This window comes from Lepidochelys kempii, chromosome 2 (assembly GCF_965140265.1).
Source record: "Lepidochelys kempii isolate rLepKem1 chromosome 2, rLepKem1.hap2, whole genome shotgun sequence".
NCBI lineage: Eukaryota > Metazoa > Chordata > Testudines > Cheloniidae > Lepidochelys > Lepidochelys kempii.
This window is the reverse complement of record NC_133257.1, coordinates 210,730,687-210,746,809: the sequence shown is the minus strand read 5'-3', so window position 1 is coordinate 210,746,809 and position 16,123 is coordinate 210,730,687. Positions and strand designations below refer to the sequence as shown.

The window sequence follows — 16,123 nt, the reverse complement described above, 5'->3', positions numbered from 1 at the left end:
CATGTTATAGCAGTCTCAGATGGTGACCCAGTACATGTTGTTCATTTTAAGGACACTTTCAGGCTGCAGATTTGACAAAACACAAAGAAGGTACCAATGTGAGATTTCTAAAGATAGCTACAGCACTTAAACCAAGGTTTAAGAATCTGAAGTGCCTTCCAAAATCTGAGAGGAACGAGGTGTGGAGAATGCTTTCAGATGTCTTAAAAGAGCAGTACTCTGATGTGGAAACTACAAAACCCGAACCATCAAAAAAGAAAATCAACCTTCTGCTGGTGGCATCTGACTCAGATAATGAAAGTGAACATGCGTCGGTCCACACTGCTTTAGATGGTTATCAAGCATAACCCATCATCAGCATGGACGCATGTCCCCTGGAATGGTGGTTGAAGCATGAAGGGACACATGAATCTTTAGCACATCTGGCACATAAATATCTTGCGATGCCGGCTCCAACAGTGCCATGAGAATGCCTGTTCTCACTTTCAGGTGACATTGTAAACAAGAAGAGGGCAGCATTATCTCCTGCAAGTGTAAACAAACTTGTTTGTGTGAGCAATTGGCTGAACAAGAAGTAGCACTGAGTGGACTTGCAGGCTCTAAAATTTTACATTGTTTTATTTTTGAATGCAGGGGTTTTGGTACATAATTCTACATTTGTAGGTTCAACTTCCATGATAAAGAGATTGCACTACAATACTTGTATTAGGTGAATCGAAAAATACTATTTTTCTACAGTGCAAATACTTGTAATTAAAATAAATATAAAGTGAGCACTGTACACTTTGTATTCTGTGTTGTAACTGAAATCAATATATTTTAAAATGTAGACAACATCCAAATATTTTAAATAAATGATATTCTATTATTGTTTAACAGTGCGATTAATCACACCATTATTCGCGATTAATTTTTTTAATTGCTTGACAGTCCTAGTTCAGTTACATTTCATAAAGTCTTTGTTTACATATTCTGCAAGAACACAACTCACTTATTTTCCAAGGAATGCCTCCATTTCTGCAGACAACATGGGTGAGGTAATATCTTTTATTGGACCAACTTCTATAGGAGAGAGAGAGACTGCTTTCAAAGTCACCTGAAGAAGAGCTCTGTGTAAGCTTAAAAGCATATCTCTCTTACCAATAGAAATTGGACCAATAAAAGATATTACCTCACCCGCCTTGTCTCTCTAGTATTCTGGGCTACAAAACACTGCATTTCTGCAGTCAGGCAGTGAAGACTGCGGTCAAGGAGATTTAAGTCCGTTTGAAAAGCAGAATGGGAGCGCTTAATTTGCTGAAACCATCTGATGCGATTAAAACAAACCAGTTTTTGTCATCTAGTTAATTTTAATTTGCATGTTGTCAGACACTTAAAGAAGAAAAAAATTACTCTGTTACAGCACAGTGAAATCACTGGTGTATTTTCCTATTAGCTGGGATTGAACAGTTTTTTAGTTGGAGCAAGACAAACCTCAAATTCTCAACATTAGCCAGGTGTTGCAAGTACTCACTACCATGTGTAATCCTACTGAGTTCTCAATGGGTCTATGCCTGGTGGTAATCACTAAGACTTGGTTTTAAGGGTTTATTTCAAATGTGAAGAAAATTCTTTCCAAAAACTGAGAGTTTTCTTTAGTGGTAGTATTGTGTAAGATAAGAGAAAATATTTTAAAGGATTCATTCAAAATGTCATCTTTTCCTCTGAGAATAAATTCTTTTTGACTAGAACAGGAGACAGTTAACTTCTGGAAAGCATCAAGACTGATGATTTTGTCTATATAGCATTGACCTGGAAGCTCAGCCATTCAGACTAATAAATCAGGCAATTTATATTTAATCATTAACTAACTCCCAAGCTGAACAGCTGTTCAAAATTAGAAATGGGTCACCCCGGCCAGGATGACATTACAGGCAATCTATAATGCATTAGAATAAAATTATAGTGATTTTTAACTGTCTGGAAATTTATTACACTCCGTGTTCCAACTCTTAAACCCTTGTTAGCCAATGTCACTAGTGATTTATGGTTCTTGGGTAGTATGGTAAAATTACTGAAGATTTAAATAGACTATCATTCTATGTTTAGTAAATCTTCAAATTTCAAAGCTATTTTCGGAGATGAGGTGGGTGCACTTTGTTTATGACTTACCAACCAGTGACAACAAGGAAGGAGAATGGATAAATCTAAAAGCCCTCTTGTACATTAATGGATTTATTGTCTGGTTGACTTAAGTTAATGATTTAAGAAAGAATCTAATAGGGTCTAAAAAAAGTACTGGATATCTAAAATACTTCAAAATGAAGGTGCTTGATTACAGAAGTAATTGTTAGTGCTTTAAACAAAAACAGTCCTTACTCTCACCATTTGTTGGACATCTCTTATGCATGAGAACACATTTAAAATTAAGCACCATCACACGTATCAAGTTGCATTTTGTGAGTTTGCACCAGGAGGCTTAAATGCTCACACAATTAAGAATTGTGGTTTGGGTAAAGATACTTCCGTTATCTTTGTGGATAATTGGGATACACGTTGTTACTCCTGAGGACATTCTGTGCACGATAGTTTAAAATTCTACGAATTGTATTTGTCAAATAAATGTGGAGGCTCCAGCATGGCATTGGGGAGCACAGGCCACTGGCTGCCCAGAGGTGGGAGATCACTGTGCAGCTCCCCTCTCCCGCTATGGGACACAGACTAAGCAGTGAGGCTGCACACAACCCTGACTCAGCGCAAGGACTGGAACTGCCCCAGAAACACCCCAGGGCCCTTCTCCTCTGTACCAGGTGCACCAGGTGTGGGCAGGCAGACTCAGCAAGGCAGTATCCAAGTGTGGAGGGACTTAGTGTGAGGAGATCCAGGTGTGGGTTGAGAGGGTTATGTGTGGGGCAATCTGGGTGCAAGCGGCTCAGTGGGGGATCTGGGTGCAGGAGGGATCTGGATGCACAGGGGCTTCTTAGGGGGTTCCGGGTGCAACTGTAATGGAAGTCTGCTGTGGGGGCCAGGTGAAGGTGGTTGGGGCTAAGCAGAAGGGGTCTGGGTGGAGGGGGTTGGTGGGGGGGGTTCCAGATGCTGGGGAAGTGGGGCTCACTGAGGTGGGGATCTAGGTGCATCTGGTTGGGGCTTGGTGGAGTGGGGATCCGGGTGTGGGTGGCTTGTCATGTGATCCAGGTGCAGGGGGAGTGGGGCTCATCGGGGGTTCCGAGTGCAGGGGTGAGGCTCGTCAGGAGGGTATGGATATGAGGGGGTCTGGATCCATGGGGATTGGGTGGATGGGGGAACAGCTCCCTGTACAGGGATCCCTCCCCTGCATCTGAGGAGTGATGGGCACAGGTAATTGCGGGTGGGGGACTTTGCAGAGCTTCCTGCAGCTGGGGAGAAATCTAGGGGTGAGTCTGATGCTGTGCAAGGAAGAGGAAGTCTCATCCTCCCCAGCCCAGACGGAGCTAGCAGCTGAGCCCGGCGCAGTGTAGGAGCCACCAGCCAGGTCTTCCCCAGTCGTGTCCCCTGACCCACAGCGATTTACCTCTCTGCCGGCTGTCCTGGGCACCCAAAACATACTGCTGGGGAGGGTCACATGACTGCTCTTGTGGCTTCCCTTTGCTTCCCCATCAGAAAGTCATTTTTCTACAAGGAAGTAAAAAAAAAATCTGCAGGGGATATAATTTCTGTGCATGTGCAGTAGCACAGAATTCCTCCAGGAGTAGGACACATGTTAAATCAGAGGTTTTGGAATTTCTCTTTTTGGGAGTCTTGTTCATACACAGTGAAATGATTAATTTGAAATATGTTACTTTTCTGCTGTGTGACTATCACTGTCGCTTGTGTTGATCACACCATGAAAGGGACTGAAAAACTAGAAAACGACATGTATTGTGTATTTTTTCTAGTTTTCTTCAGTCAACAAAATTAAATTTTATGTTGGAGGCGGTGGGGAGAGCCCTTATCAAGTTGGCCTGCAATGTGCTTCCCTGCACTCATGCTGGCAACTGCTGCATGGGGTCTGTTTGCTCATTGTGGGATAATCTTTTGAGGTCTCCTGGATATCTGCTGCCTTTCATGCAGGTAAACAAGTTTCAGAATAACATATGGCCACCTCACTAGTGCCACTGATATTCCTGAGAGAGGCGGAAATATTCCTATGGATGTATTTGTACAGATATTTCAGATCTGCAAAAAGGTACATAAATGTATAGCAGTGTCTAATATTTTACAGGATATATCTTTGTCATTCAGAATTCTGCCACAATTAAATACATGTATTTACCTCCATCTCTGATATGTTGAAAATATTCTTTAATTTTCCATATTAATATCCTTAATCATAGTATACAAAAGTAGTTACTGAACATCTTTCAGAATTTAGGCCAAATCTATGCTTTCAGTAACCTTTGGGACCCGATGCTGCTGCCAGTTCCCTCAATCGGAATTCCATACACAGAACAGTTTCAGGGACAGCATGCCAAGTGCTTTAAAATACATTTTTATAATGTGTTATACATTTTGATTGGAAAGCAGATAGAGCCAATTTTTAAAATCTATTTTTAAAAATATTTATTTTGATATATTTAAAGTGCCTATTCCAGTGGCTCTAGATGCTTTAACAGCTTTTAAATACACAATAAACTGTCTGCATAAGCCACTTAGGGTAAAATAATAATTGCCTATACTTCTCCTAATAATAACCCCCCGACACTAACCGCACAAGATCTCTCCAAAACATCCCAAAATGTGGGACTGAAAAAAAGATGTGCTTTGCAGAAATCCAGACGCTGCAAAAATAAGAACATGAAGTAGAGCAAGATCCGATATCAAAGAACCTCTTATTGTGAATGCCCTACCACCAGCCCTTCTCCCTTACAAACCATTAAGTTGTTAGTATGAGTACTTCAGCTGATTGCATCTTTGGTGGTATCCCATGAGGAGAGAGTCAATCTCTTAGCTAGTCATGTTTAAAACTATTCAGATTTTTCCCCTAGCTATTCCTTTCAAGTATCTGGCCCTCATTATAATGTTTTCCAACAAATACAGTGAAGTTGGAGAAAAAGAGTTTATGACCCCAAATCATTCAGTAAAATCTCCATGACTCATGATGGGTGAGTCAAGCAAGTCAAAATAAGTATGAAACTTCTTTAACCAAAACTTGAACAAAAATTGTTATGTTTTTGTTGAGGGTCAAACAGTTGACTTTTTCCCCTTACTATTCTTCATTTCTGGCTAGAAGCAATGAAATACCGCATGAAACATTATTATCAGAGTATACGTGGCCCAACCAGAAGCAAAAATTACTGGAAATGTGGTGAAAGAGAGAAACAAAAAAACCAAGCAAGCATATTTTTTCAATAATTCCGTCCTAATGTTGCAGACCCAGAAGTTGCCAGTAGCCACAAAAAAGTATGAGACAGACAAGGTGGGTGAGATAATATTTATTAGACCAACTTCTGCTGGTGGAGGGGACAAGTTTTTGAGCTTCACAGAGCTCTTCCTGCAGTCTGGAGAAGGTAACCAGAGTGTCGTAGCTAAATACAAAGTGGGGCAGATTGTTAAGCATAAAGGGCTCACATGTTCTAAGAGACCACTTATAAACGAAGTGGGCACTTAACCCCTCTGCAGTCGTGGGATGATGGAGGGTTAATAGGCAGTGGAGTGTGTTACAAATTCTTGCACTGATAAAACCAGTGACGGTTAAGTCCATGATTTTTAGTGTCCAGCAGAGTTAGGAATGTAAGTGTCCAGGCACATCTTTTGAAGGTGTTGTGCAGGTTTCCTTTGAGGACAAGGGCTGATAGGTCATATATGGAGTGAACTCTGTGAAAAGTTGTCACCAACAGGTAAGAGTGTTTTTGTCTTTTATCGTTTGTGTGAGTTCACTGTTAACCTCCCTCAGAACGCCATTCTTGTCACCATGGATGTCACCTTCCTATACACCAACATCCCTCACCATGACATTAAATGTCTACAAGACAATGAATAACACTCTGATATCCATTGTAAACACATCACCAAACTCATCCATTTCACCCTTACCTACAACAACTCTACATTTAACAACAAACATTTTGCTTAAAACATGGGAACAGCAAAGAGTACCAGGATAGCTCTCCAGTATGCCAGCCTCTTCATGGGCCACCTCAAGGAGGAATTTTTTCAAAATGCAATGTGAAATATATGGTATACCTGAGATACACTGATTATATTTTCATCTTCTGGACAGATGACCTAAATTCCCTCATAGATTTCCACCACAACTTCAGCAACCACCACCCATCCATCAGATTCTCTCTAGAGCATTCCCTCACTGTCATGTTCCTGGACACCACAATCCACTTCAAAAATAGAACCCAACAGACAGCTATATACAAGAAATCCATGGATCACCAAGCTTATCTCTACAGTAGCCATCCCATCAAGAAATCTGTTATCTACAGCCAGGATCACAGATGTCACAGAATATGCTCCAAAGAAAATTTCCAGAATACACGTTAACACTCTTAAAACTGCCTTCACCAGATAAGGACACTCCACCACAAAAGTAGATTGCATTATGGAACGGGCCACCCAAATACCTCGAGAGAAACTGTTTCAACACAGTTTAAAAAAAACAACAAACCACTGTCCACACACCCCAAGTTGTCATCTATCACTCAAAGCATACAGAATTTCATCCATTAAATACAATCCATACTCGATGGGGACCGCATACTGAAAAAGATCTTTTCCAAGCCTCCTTTTCTGGCCTTCAAACACAACCCACCAACCTTGCCAAACTCATTATCAGAAGCAAGCTCCCCTCAGACCAGGAAACACAAACCCAAAACAGCACCAGACCCTTCCAGAACAACAGATGCAAAACCTGCAGCCATATCTGGACTCATAGACTCATAGATATTAAGGTCAGAAGGGACCATTATGATCATGTAGTCTGACTTCCTGCACAATGCAGGCCACAGAATCTCACTCGCCCACTCCTGCAATAAACCTCTCACCTATGTTTGAGCTATTGAAGTCCTCAAATCATGGTTTAAAGACTTCAAGGTGCAGAGAATCCTCCAGCAAGTGACCCCGTGCCCCATGCTTCAGAGGAAGGCGAAAAAACCCCAGGGCCTCTTCCAATCTGTCCTGGAGGAAAATTCCTTCCAGAACCCAAATATGGCGATCAGCTGAACCCTGAGCATGTGGGCAAGATTCACTAGCCAGATACCCAGGAAAGAATTCTCTATAGTAACTCAGATCCCACCCCATCTAACATCCCATCACAGGCCATTGGGCCTATTTACCATGAATAGTTAAAGATCAATTAATTGCCAAAATCATGTTATCCCATCATACCATCTCCTCCATAAACTTATCGAGTTTAATCTTGAAGCCAGATAGGTGTTTTGCCTCCACTGTTATATCATCTCCCACAACACACCTTTCAAGATCCATGGGTCCTACACATTCCTATCCCAGCATGTGATTTACCTCATCTAGTGCATCAAATGCCCCAACAACTATGTGGGTGAAACCAGACTATCCCTATACTCTCGAATTAATTCTCACAAAAAATGATAAAAGACAAAAGCACCTTATGGCCTGTGAGTGAACACTGTTCACAAAATGATCATTCCATATCTGACTTCAGTCCTTTTCCTGAAAGGAAACCGGTGCAACACCTTCAAGGGATGTGCCTGAGAACTTAAATTCATAACTCTGTTAGACACTAAAAATCATGGACATAACAGAGACCCTGGTTTTATGGGTCATTGCAACAATTTGTAACACACTTTTGCTACCTATTAATCCTCTTTCCTCCTATGACTGCAGAGGTGTTAAGTGCCCACTTCATTTATAAGTGGTCTCTTAGAACATGTGAACCCTTTATGCTTAACAATCTGTACCGCCTTGTATTTAGCTGTGATATTCTGGTTACTGTCTCTAGACCTGAGGAAGAGCTCTGTGAAGCTCAAGAGCTTGTCCGCTCCACCGAGAGAAATTGGTCTAATAAAAGCTTTTACCTCACCCGCCTTGTCTCTTTAATAATAGGGATCAACACGGCTATAACAAAATTGAAAACAAAAAATATGGATTGTTATTTTGAACCAAACTTCTAAATCTTTGAAGTTCATCCTGTGATGGGTTCGATCACAGAAACCCCCTTGGGACTGTCACCTGAGGTGCTGAGACTACCTCTGAGCCCTTTTTCTCTGCCAGCGTGGGCCTCTAGAACCCTGCCTTGTTGAGCCAGACACACCAGTCTGCTCCAACACAGACCAAGGGTCTGAACCACGCGCCCCAAAGCTGCAGACTTAACTCAAAACAGCTTAAGAAGTGCTCCTGTATCCAGCACCCAGACACCCAGCTCCCAATGGGATCCAAACCCCAAATGAATCCGTTTTACTCTGTATAAAGCTTATACAGGGTAAACTCATAAATTGTCTGCCCTCAAAAGCACTGATTAGAGAGAGATGCACAGCTGTTTGCTCCCCCAGATATTACTTACTGTGGGTTAAATAATAAGCAAAAGTGATTTTATTAAGTGTAAAAAGTAGGATTTAAGTGCTTTCAAGTAATAACCGACAGAACAAAGTAAGTTACCAAGCAAAATAAAACAAAACACTCAAGTCTAAGCCTAATACATTAAGAAACTGATTACAGATAAAATCTCACCCTCAGAGATGTTCCAATAAGCTTCTTTCACAGACTGGACTCCTTTCTAGTCTGGGCCCAATCCTTTCCCCTGTTACAGTTCTTGGTAGCTCTAGTTCAGGTGGTAACTAGGGGATTTCTTATGACTGGAACCCCCTTTGTTCTATTCCACCCCCTTTTATAGCTTTGGCATAAGGCGGGAATCTTTTGTCTCTGTGGGTCCCCACCCCTCCTTCTAAATGGAAAAGCACCCGGTTTAAGATGGATTCCAGTACCAGCTGACATGGTCACTGTCCTGTGAGACCCCAAGCCTTCATCCTTCCTGGCCTGACTCACAGGAGGGCTTGCAAGTAAACAGAGCCATTTACAACCAATTGTCCTAGTTGATGGGAGCCATCAAGATTCCAAACCACCATTAATGGCCCACACTTTGTATAATTACAGTAGGACCTCAGAGTTATATTTCATATTTCTAGTTTCAGGTACAAGAATGATACATGTATACAAATAGGATGACCACACTCAGTAGATTATAAGCTTTGTAATGATACCATACAAGAGACCTTTTGCATGAAGCATATTCCAGTTACATTATATTCACTCTCATTAGCATATTTTCACAAAATCATTTGGAGTCACACATCCATCACTGATATTGTGCATTTCCTTACACCAAATTATTGTGCTTCTATACATTTTTAAGTTATTTTGAGGTTGACTCTTCTACCAACTCTGAGTTTAAAGAGGCAGTTAATAATATATCTGTCCATGAAATGTTATAATTTTGTATTTTAGGCTGAAAAAATTCGTTGGAGACAGTCTATTAAACATTTTGAAGCTCAAGAAAAGACACTGTGTGGTGACGTCCTGTTAATGGCAGCTTTTGTGTCCTACGTTGGATCTTTTACAAAACAATATCGTCAGGAACTGGTGGAACATATGTGGATTCCTTTCCTTAAATCACAAAAGGTAAAACTTATTGTACAAAATGTTGGCCCATACTGGAAGCTCAAGTCCATTAGCTTCTCTGTAGTTCAGAATGTAAAAGTACAATTCTGCTTTTAAAAGTTGACTATAAAATGTCTTTGTGGAGCTCAGTGTTTGTCTTTCAATGGCTTTGTATCAGATTTTCTCAGAGTACAAGTAAAATATTGTTTTCTCTAACTGTAAGGCTTGCATACTCTACTTGGAGTCTGAATGCAAGTGAGTTTCTTTCTCTTTTACGCATCTTCATTCTGTAGGCCAAATTATGTCCTCCGCTACTCCAGTGCAATAGCATTTGTTGTTGATGGGGATGTGTAAAGATCAAATTCCATTTAACTTTCAGATTCCAGGAGAATTTTGAAATGGCTTTCATTATATTGATTATTGCAACATCCTCCTCTCTGACCTCCCGAACACACCCATCAATTCAAAATGCAGCCACTAAACTCATTTCTCTTGCCTGTTGATTTTATCATGTAACACTGTAACATGACATGTACCATGTAACTTCTTTGAATCCATCTATTGGCTTTCCATTCAATATATCAAATTTAAGCTTCTTGTCACCAATTTCAAAACTCAGTCACTCTGCCCACTCCCTTGTGAAGTTTTGTGTTACCTTCCCCCCACAACCCTTCTGCTCTGTGAGTGAATGCTCCCAACCTCTGTGTATTTCTTAATCTACTCATACAGTCCTCATCACTGTAACATTTCAGCACCTCCCAATTATTACTGTATTTTATCCTCAAAACAGCCCTGGGAAGAAAGGAAGTATTATCGTCCCTATTTTCAAATGGGGAGCTGACGCAAAAGGGTTGGTTAACTGGTGTGCCGAAGGCCACACGAGAAGTATGTGGCTAAACTGAATTTAATCCAGGTCTCCTGAGTTCACCAAGTCCTGTGCTGTATCAACTGGACCATCCTTCTTCCCTCATCCATTTGTGTGTCAGATTCTCACACAATCACCTCTGTGACCAATATGACCTTCCTGATCTTTTTTGCAGGACCCATTTCTGCCTTGCAGCCTCTAGTTAACTTCTGTGTAAATTACCTATTGTTATTTCTTGCCCCCCGACTCTCCTTACTTCTTAGTCTTTAGACTGTGTGCTCCTTGGAGAAGGGACTACCCTTAACTCTTAGCACATTGTGATCACTATCTTAAATTAATAATAATAATTTCTCTAATACACTCTCTAAATACTGGTATTGCTAGTCAAATCAGCTCTTTTACTGAGTGGCAATTGCCAAGATTGATTGTCTCAGTTTTTGCAAAAAGAAAAGGAGTACTTGTGGCACCTTAGAGACTAACCAATTTATTTGAGCATGAGCTAGCTCACGAAAGCTCATGCTCAAATAAATTGGTTAGTCTCTAAGGTGCCACAGGTACTCCTTTTCTTTTTGCAAAGACAGACTAATACAGCTGTTACTCTGAAACCTGTCTCAGTTTTGACATGTTCCCCATGCAGAGAGAGAAATGTGGTTAATTACTTGTTTTAAAAACACCAGGTGCTAGCTAAAAGCTCTTCTTTATGAAAAGTAGGAGATACAGTGATGCAGTCTTAGTTTTGTACAGGTTTGGGACACTAGATAAAGTTACATATTAAAATAATACCTTGCTTTGTAAGAACAAACCACCATCACCACCACAATGCTATGTCTGCTTCCAAACAAGTTTATTTCAACGCTTGAAACTGACTATACTATTTGTCATGTTTTACTTCATGAAATTGATGGCTATGCGATTAGAATCAGGGTTTAGGCAATGTTAAAGAAATACATCCCTTGCCATAGTTCAGTAATAGTCTTACCCAACAACAAAATTGTTGCCACAGCAACTAAACTGGAGATTATCTAATCTATCTAATCTAAATTGGGGAATAAGAATAACCTAGAGAATTATAGTCAGTTTAACTGTGGTACCCAGAAAGATAATGGAGCAAATAACCAAACAATCAATTTGTAAACACCTAGAAGATAATAAAGTGATAAGTAACAGTCAACATGTATTTATCAAGAACAAATCATGTCAAACCAACCTAATATTCTTCTTTGACAGGGTAACAAACCTTGTGGTTAGGGGGAAGCAGCAGATGTGATATATCTCGACTTTAGTAAAGCTTTTGATACTCTCTCACATGACCCTCTCATAAACAAACTAGGGAAATATAGCCTAGACAAACCTACTGCAAGGTGGATGCACAACAGGTTGGAAAACTGTACTCAGAGAGTAGTTATCAATGGTTCACAGTCAAGTTGGAAGGGCATATCAAGTGGGTTACAGCATGAATCTGTCCTGAGACTGGTTCTATTCAGTGTCTTCAACAATGATTTGGATAATGGCATAGCGAGTATACTTATAAAGTTTTTGGATGATACTAAGCTGGGAGGGGTTGCAAGCTCTTTGGAGGGCAGGATTAGTATTCAAAAACTTGACAAACTGGATAAATGGTTTGAAATAAATAGGTTGAAATTCAATAAGGAGAAATGCAAAGTACTACACTTAGGAAGGAATAATCAATTGCACAAATAAAAAATGGGAAATGACTTCCTGGGAAGGAGTACTGCAGAAAAGGATTTGCGGGTTACAGTGGATCATAAACTGAATCTCAGTCAACAGTGTAACACTGTTGCAAAAAAAAAAGTGAACATCATTCTGGGGTACTGTGTCCAGTTCTGGGGAAGATGTGTACAGATTGGAGACAGTCCAGAGGAGAGCAACAAATATCATTAAAGATTGAGAAAACATGTCCTGTGAAGGAAAGATTGGGGGCAGGGGGAAAAAGGGTTTGTTTAGTCTGGAGAAGAGAAGACTGAAGGGGGACAGAACAGTCTTCAAGTATGTGAAAGGTTGTTATATAAAGGCAGGTGATAAATTGTTCTCCTTAGCCGCTGAGGACAGGACAAGAAGTAATGGGTTTAAATTGCAGCCAGGGAGATTTAGATTAGACATTAGGAAAAACTCCCTAACTGTAAGGGTAGTTAAGCACTGGAACTAACTACTTAGGGAAGTTGTGGAATCTCCATCATTGAAGGTTTTTAAGAACAGTATAAATAAGCATCTGGCAGGGATGGCTTAGAAAACACTTAGTCTTGCCTCAGTGCAGAGAACTGGACTAGATGAACTCTCAAGATCCCTTCCAATCCTACATTTCTATGATATGGTACATTCCTTTTAGTGCTACAGATTGTGCAAATCTGGTTGACCATAAAACATCATTTCCTGTAAACATTAATTCAATACTTAGACTCGTGTGCATGTGTGTGTGTTGGGTGGGGAGGAATAATTTGTCCCCCTTCCCAAAAACAGTGTTAAGTTTTGGAATTTAGTTCCAGCTGCTACTTTCCAGAAATAAAAACCTAGGGTGAAATCCTCACACTATTGAAATCAATGGGAGTTTTGCCATTGACTTCCATGAGGCCAATATTTCACTCTTATAGAGGAAAGTTCCGGTATCCCATCATCAGTCCTCACACCCATAGAGTATACTACCTATTTCCTTAAAACACTTGCTTTTTTTTAAAATTCTTCCCCTCTTGCATGTGCATCTCCATCCCCTACCTTCATGCTTCATGACTGAAGATTTTAATTTCTTTTAAAGCACACAGAAGCATGATAACACTTAGGATAAGTATGACTATCTGATGGCTCTTTGGCTTGTGCGAAATGAGTTGGAGGTGGCAGTGCAGTTCCCAGTCAGTTGGCTCTAATTGGTGAGATTTTGGCTGTCTTTGCAGAGAAGCAATAGCAATGGAGATTGCCCTATCCTGTGATTTATGTAGGTGACCTCTTTATCACATAGCTGAAGCACATTAGCAAAGTGGTGCAAGAAGCCTGTTATGCTGCTATCCATATTATGTACCTTTTCTGTAAAGAATGAGCTTTATTCTCCAGAATTACCAGTTCAATGCCATTCATGAGCGCTGAATTTGTCGTCCTCTTTAAGTGTTAAAAGCTATATACACTGCAAACTATATACACATATGCTGTTTACTTGATTTAATAAATCCTAAAGAAAATATTTATGAAGTTTCTAGAATGAAAAGAAAACATCATTTAAAAAGTACCACGGTAAACTATAGGATTATCTGCTTTGCATTATATATACTGTTTATTTTGGCATCTCATAGTCCACAGGAGACTTACTTTCTTTATATATATAATAAATCTCTAATTACATTGGGTCCCATTATTTTGTACATCACACTGCGTCTTGTCTTGCTACTTTACAACCTTGCTGGATTATTATATTTCACTCTGATTCAAAGGTTCCTATTCCAATAACTGAAGGCCTGGACCTGATTGCCATGTTGACTGATGATGCTACGATTGCAGCATGGAATAACGAAGGACTGCCCGGTGATAGAATGTCAACAGAAAATGCCACTATTCTAACAAACTGTGAGCGCTGGCCTCTGATGATAGATCCCCAGCAACAGGGAATTAAATGGATAAAGAATAAATATGGAACTGACCTTAAAGTCATACGTCTAGGGCAGAAAGGGTATGTGTGCGCACTGAAGAATTAGCTCTCGTATTTACTTCTATAAATTTCCCCTAATTTTAAGAAGGACTTGGTGTGTGTTGTAATGTATTTACTTGTAGATTTGAAATATTATAGTACTGCTGCTTATTTATCCATAGTAGCATTTCTCATTTTAAAAGCTCTGCTTGAAAAAGGCACTTTCTGCTGTACTGTTTTCAAGTGCTAAAGAGGGAATAAAGTTAATGTGGGAGGTGCATTGCACATGAGAGCAAATTGGTTTTCCCATAAATAGGGTGCTAAAAGCAAAGGCTTTGTTTAGTTTCCTGATTATTGGACATTTATATAGTACAATGTAGTGTATAGGATAATGGCATATATGTACCTAATACAGAGTGAGAAACTCAGTCTAGTGGTATTACACAGAAAACTGCATTCAGTAACAGATTTTCTAAGACTTTTTGAATTCTGGCAGCTAAGTTTGAATGGAATTAAGTTTAGGTTCTATGGAATAGGTTTGTTTTTATCTCCTGTCATGCTGACTTTGATTTATTTAGGGGATTGTGGTCCGTTTTGAACTGAATGTTACTTTCTCTGCTGCAGTAAAATATCTTTGAAAACTACCACATCTCTTTTAATAACTTTCAAAACCTTTTAAAGACTATCATACTAGAAGAGGCTAGCTTAGTTTATTTTATTGAAATCCAGATACAACAGATAGTTACATAGCAGAGTACAGTAAATGGTCTCAATAATGCTTCATTTTTAAACGCTTTGAACAATTTAGGTCCTGTCTGCCTCCCTGAACTCATTTTTTTGTACTTTTTCCCACTTGGCCCTTTCTTCTTTTGCTTTCCCAAGTCATACAAATAATTGTCCCCTTTGTGACCTCTTCTGCATGTCTTCCATGCAGCCACTTTATGCCTGAAATGATATAGTTTGGCCCATATTATTATGATTATTTATTTGAATTACTGCTATTTATTTGTCTTGTGGTAATGCCTTGGAGGCCCAGTCATGAACCAAAACCCCTTTGTAATAGGCACTGTGCAAACACAGAACAAATTACTTGAGAGAAAACATCACCTGCAGGTGAATTTGATTTCATTGTGAGTGTTCAATGTAAATGTTCATATCAATAGTTCTTCAGGGTAGGACCTTGTTCTTGTACAAAGCCTAACTCATGTTTGTTACTACATAAGCAGGAATAAGGAGCAAAGACTCTTGCCTCAAATGCACAGAATTATTAACCACTGGAAAATATCTTTTTGAGTGCAATACAGGAGGTTTTGATAGAGCTCTTATACAAATATTTCTCGTTTGTATAATCTAAAGCAGAAATATATTGCTCCGTAACTAGCACATCATCTAATAGGTAGGGTTTGGTTTTTGTGTTAAGGTTTCTGAAGACCATTGAAAGAGCGTTGGCCTGTGGAGACACCATCCTAATTGAAAACTTGAATGAAACAGTAGACCCAGTACTTGATCCCTTACTTGGAGGAAACACAATTAAAAAAGGGAAGTAAGTATTCTAGAGCAATCAGGATTTTTGCGTGGGAGTTGCTGCCAAGGACACTGTATATTTTTTTTCTTACCTTCTCATCATAACTTTCTATGTAGAATTTTTGTTTTGTTTTTTAAGAAAGGTGATGACTTAAAACTGGTGATGAGTAAATATCAAATAATTGGGCATCTGGATGTGGTTAGATAAGCTCCCAAAAGTTCCTACGCACATCAGAATGTAAAACCATCAATGCCATCCCAATCTTCAAAAGCTGTTTGGAAATATTATGACCAGACTTTCTTGTGGGATTTCTAATGCTTTGTTTCTAGCCTTGGCTAGAAACTGGAAGTGCAGAGACATGCAAAATCAGGAAAAGGTAAACCAAATTTCTTTGAACCTCAGCAAAAATTTGCTATATTTTTTAGAATAGTACTTTCTATTTTAAATGCCTCCTATGTTTATTAAATTCTTTATAGTTAAATATACAACACTTAAAGTAAATTTATTCATGATCACTCACAAA

The 16,123-nt window shown here is 39.6% G+C and overlaps 1 protein-coding gene across 1 annotated transcript in view; it reads left to right on the top strand.

Moving 5' to 3' along the window:
* The window catches only part of DNAH11 (dynein axonemal heavy chain 11), a 289,112-nt gene that overhangs the window by 222,327 nt on the left and 50,662 nt on the right, over positions 1–16,123 (top strand). The window contains exons 63-65 of the mRNA XM_073333745.1: positions 9,427–9,600; positions 13,882–14,117; positions 15,496–15,618. Coding sequence (XP_073189846.1) covers positions 9,427–9,600; positions 13,882–14,117; positions 15,496–15,618 — 533 coding nt within the window. The remainder of the gene's footprint in view (positions 1–9,426; positions 9,601–13,881; positions 14,118–15,495; positions 15,619–16,123) is intronic.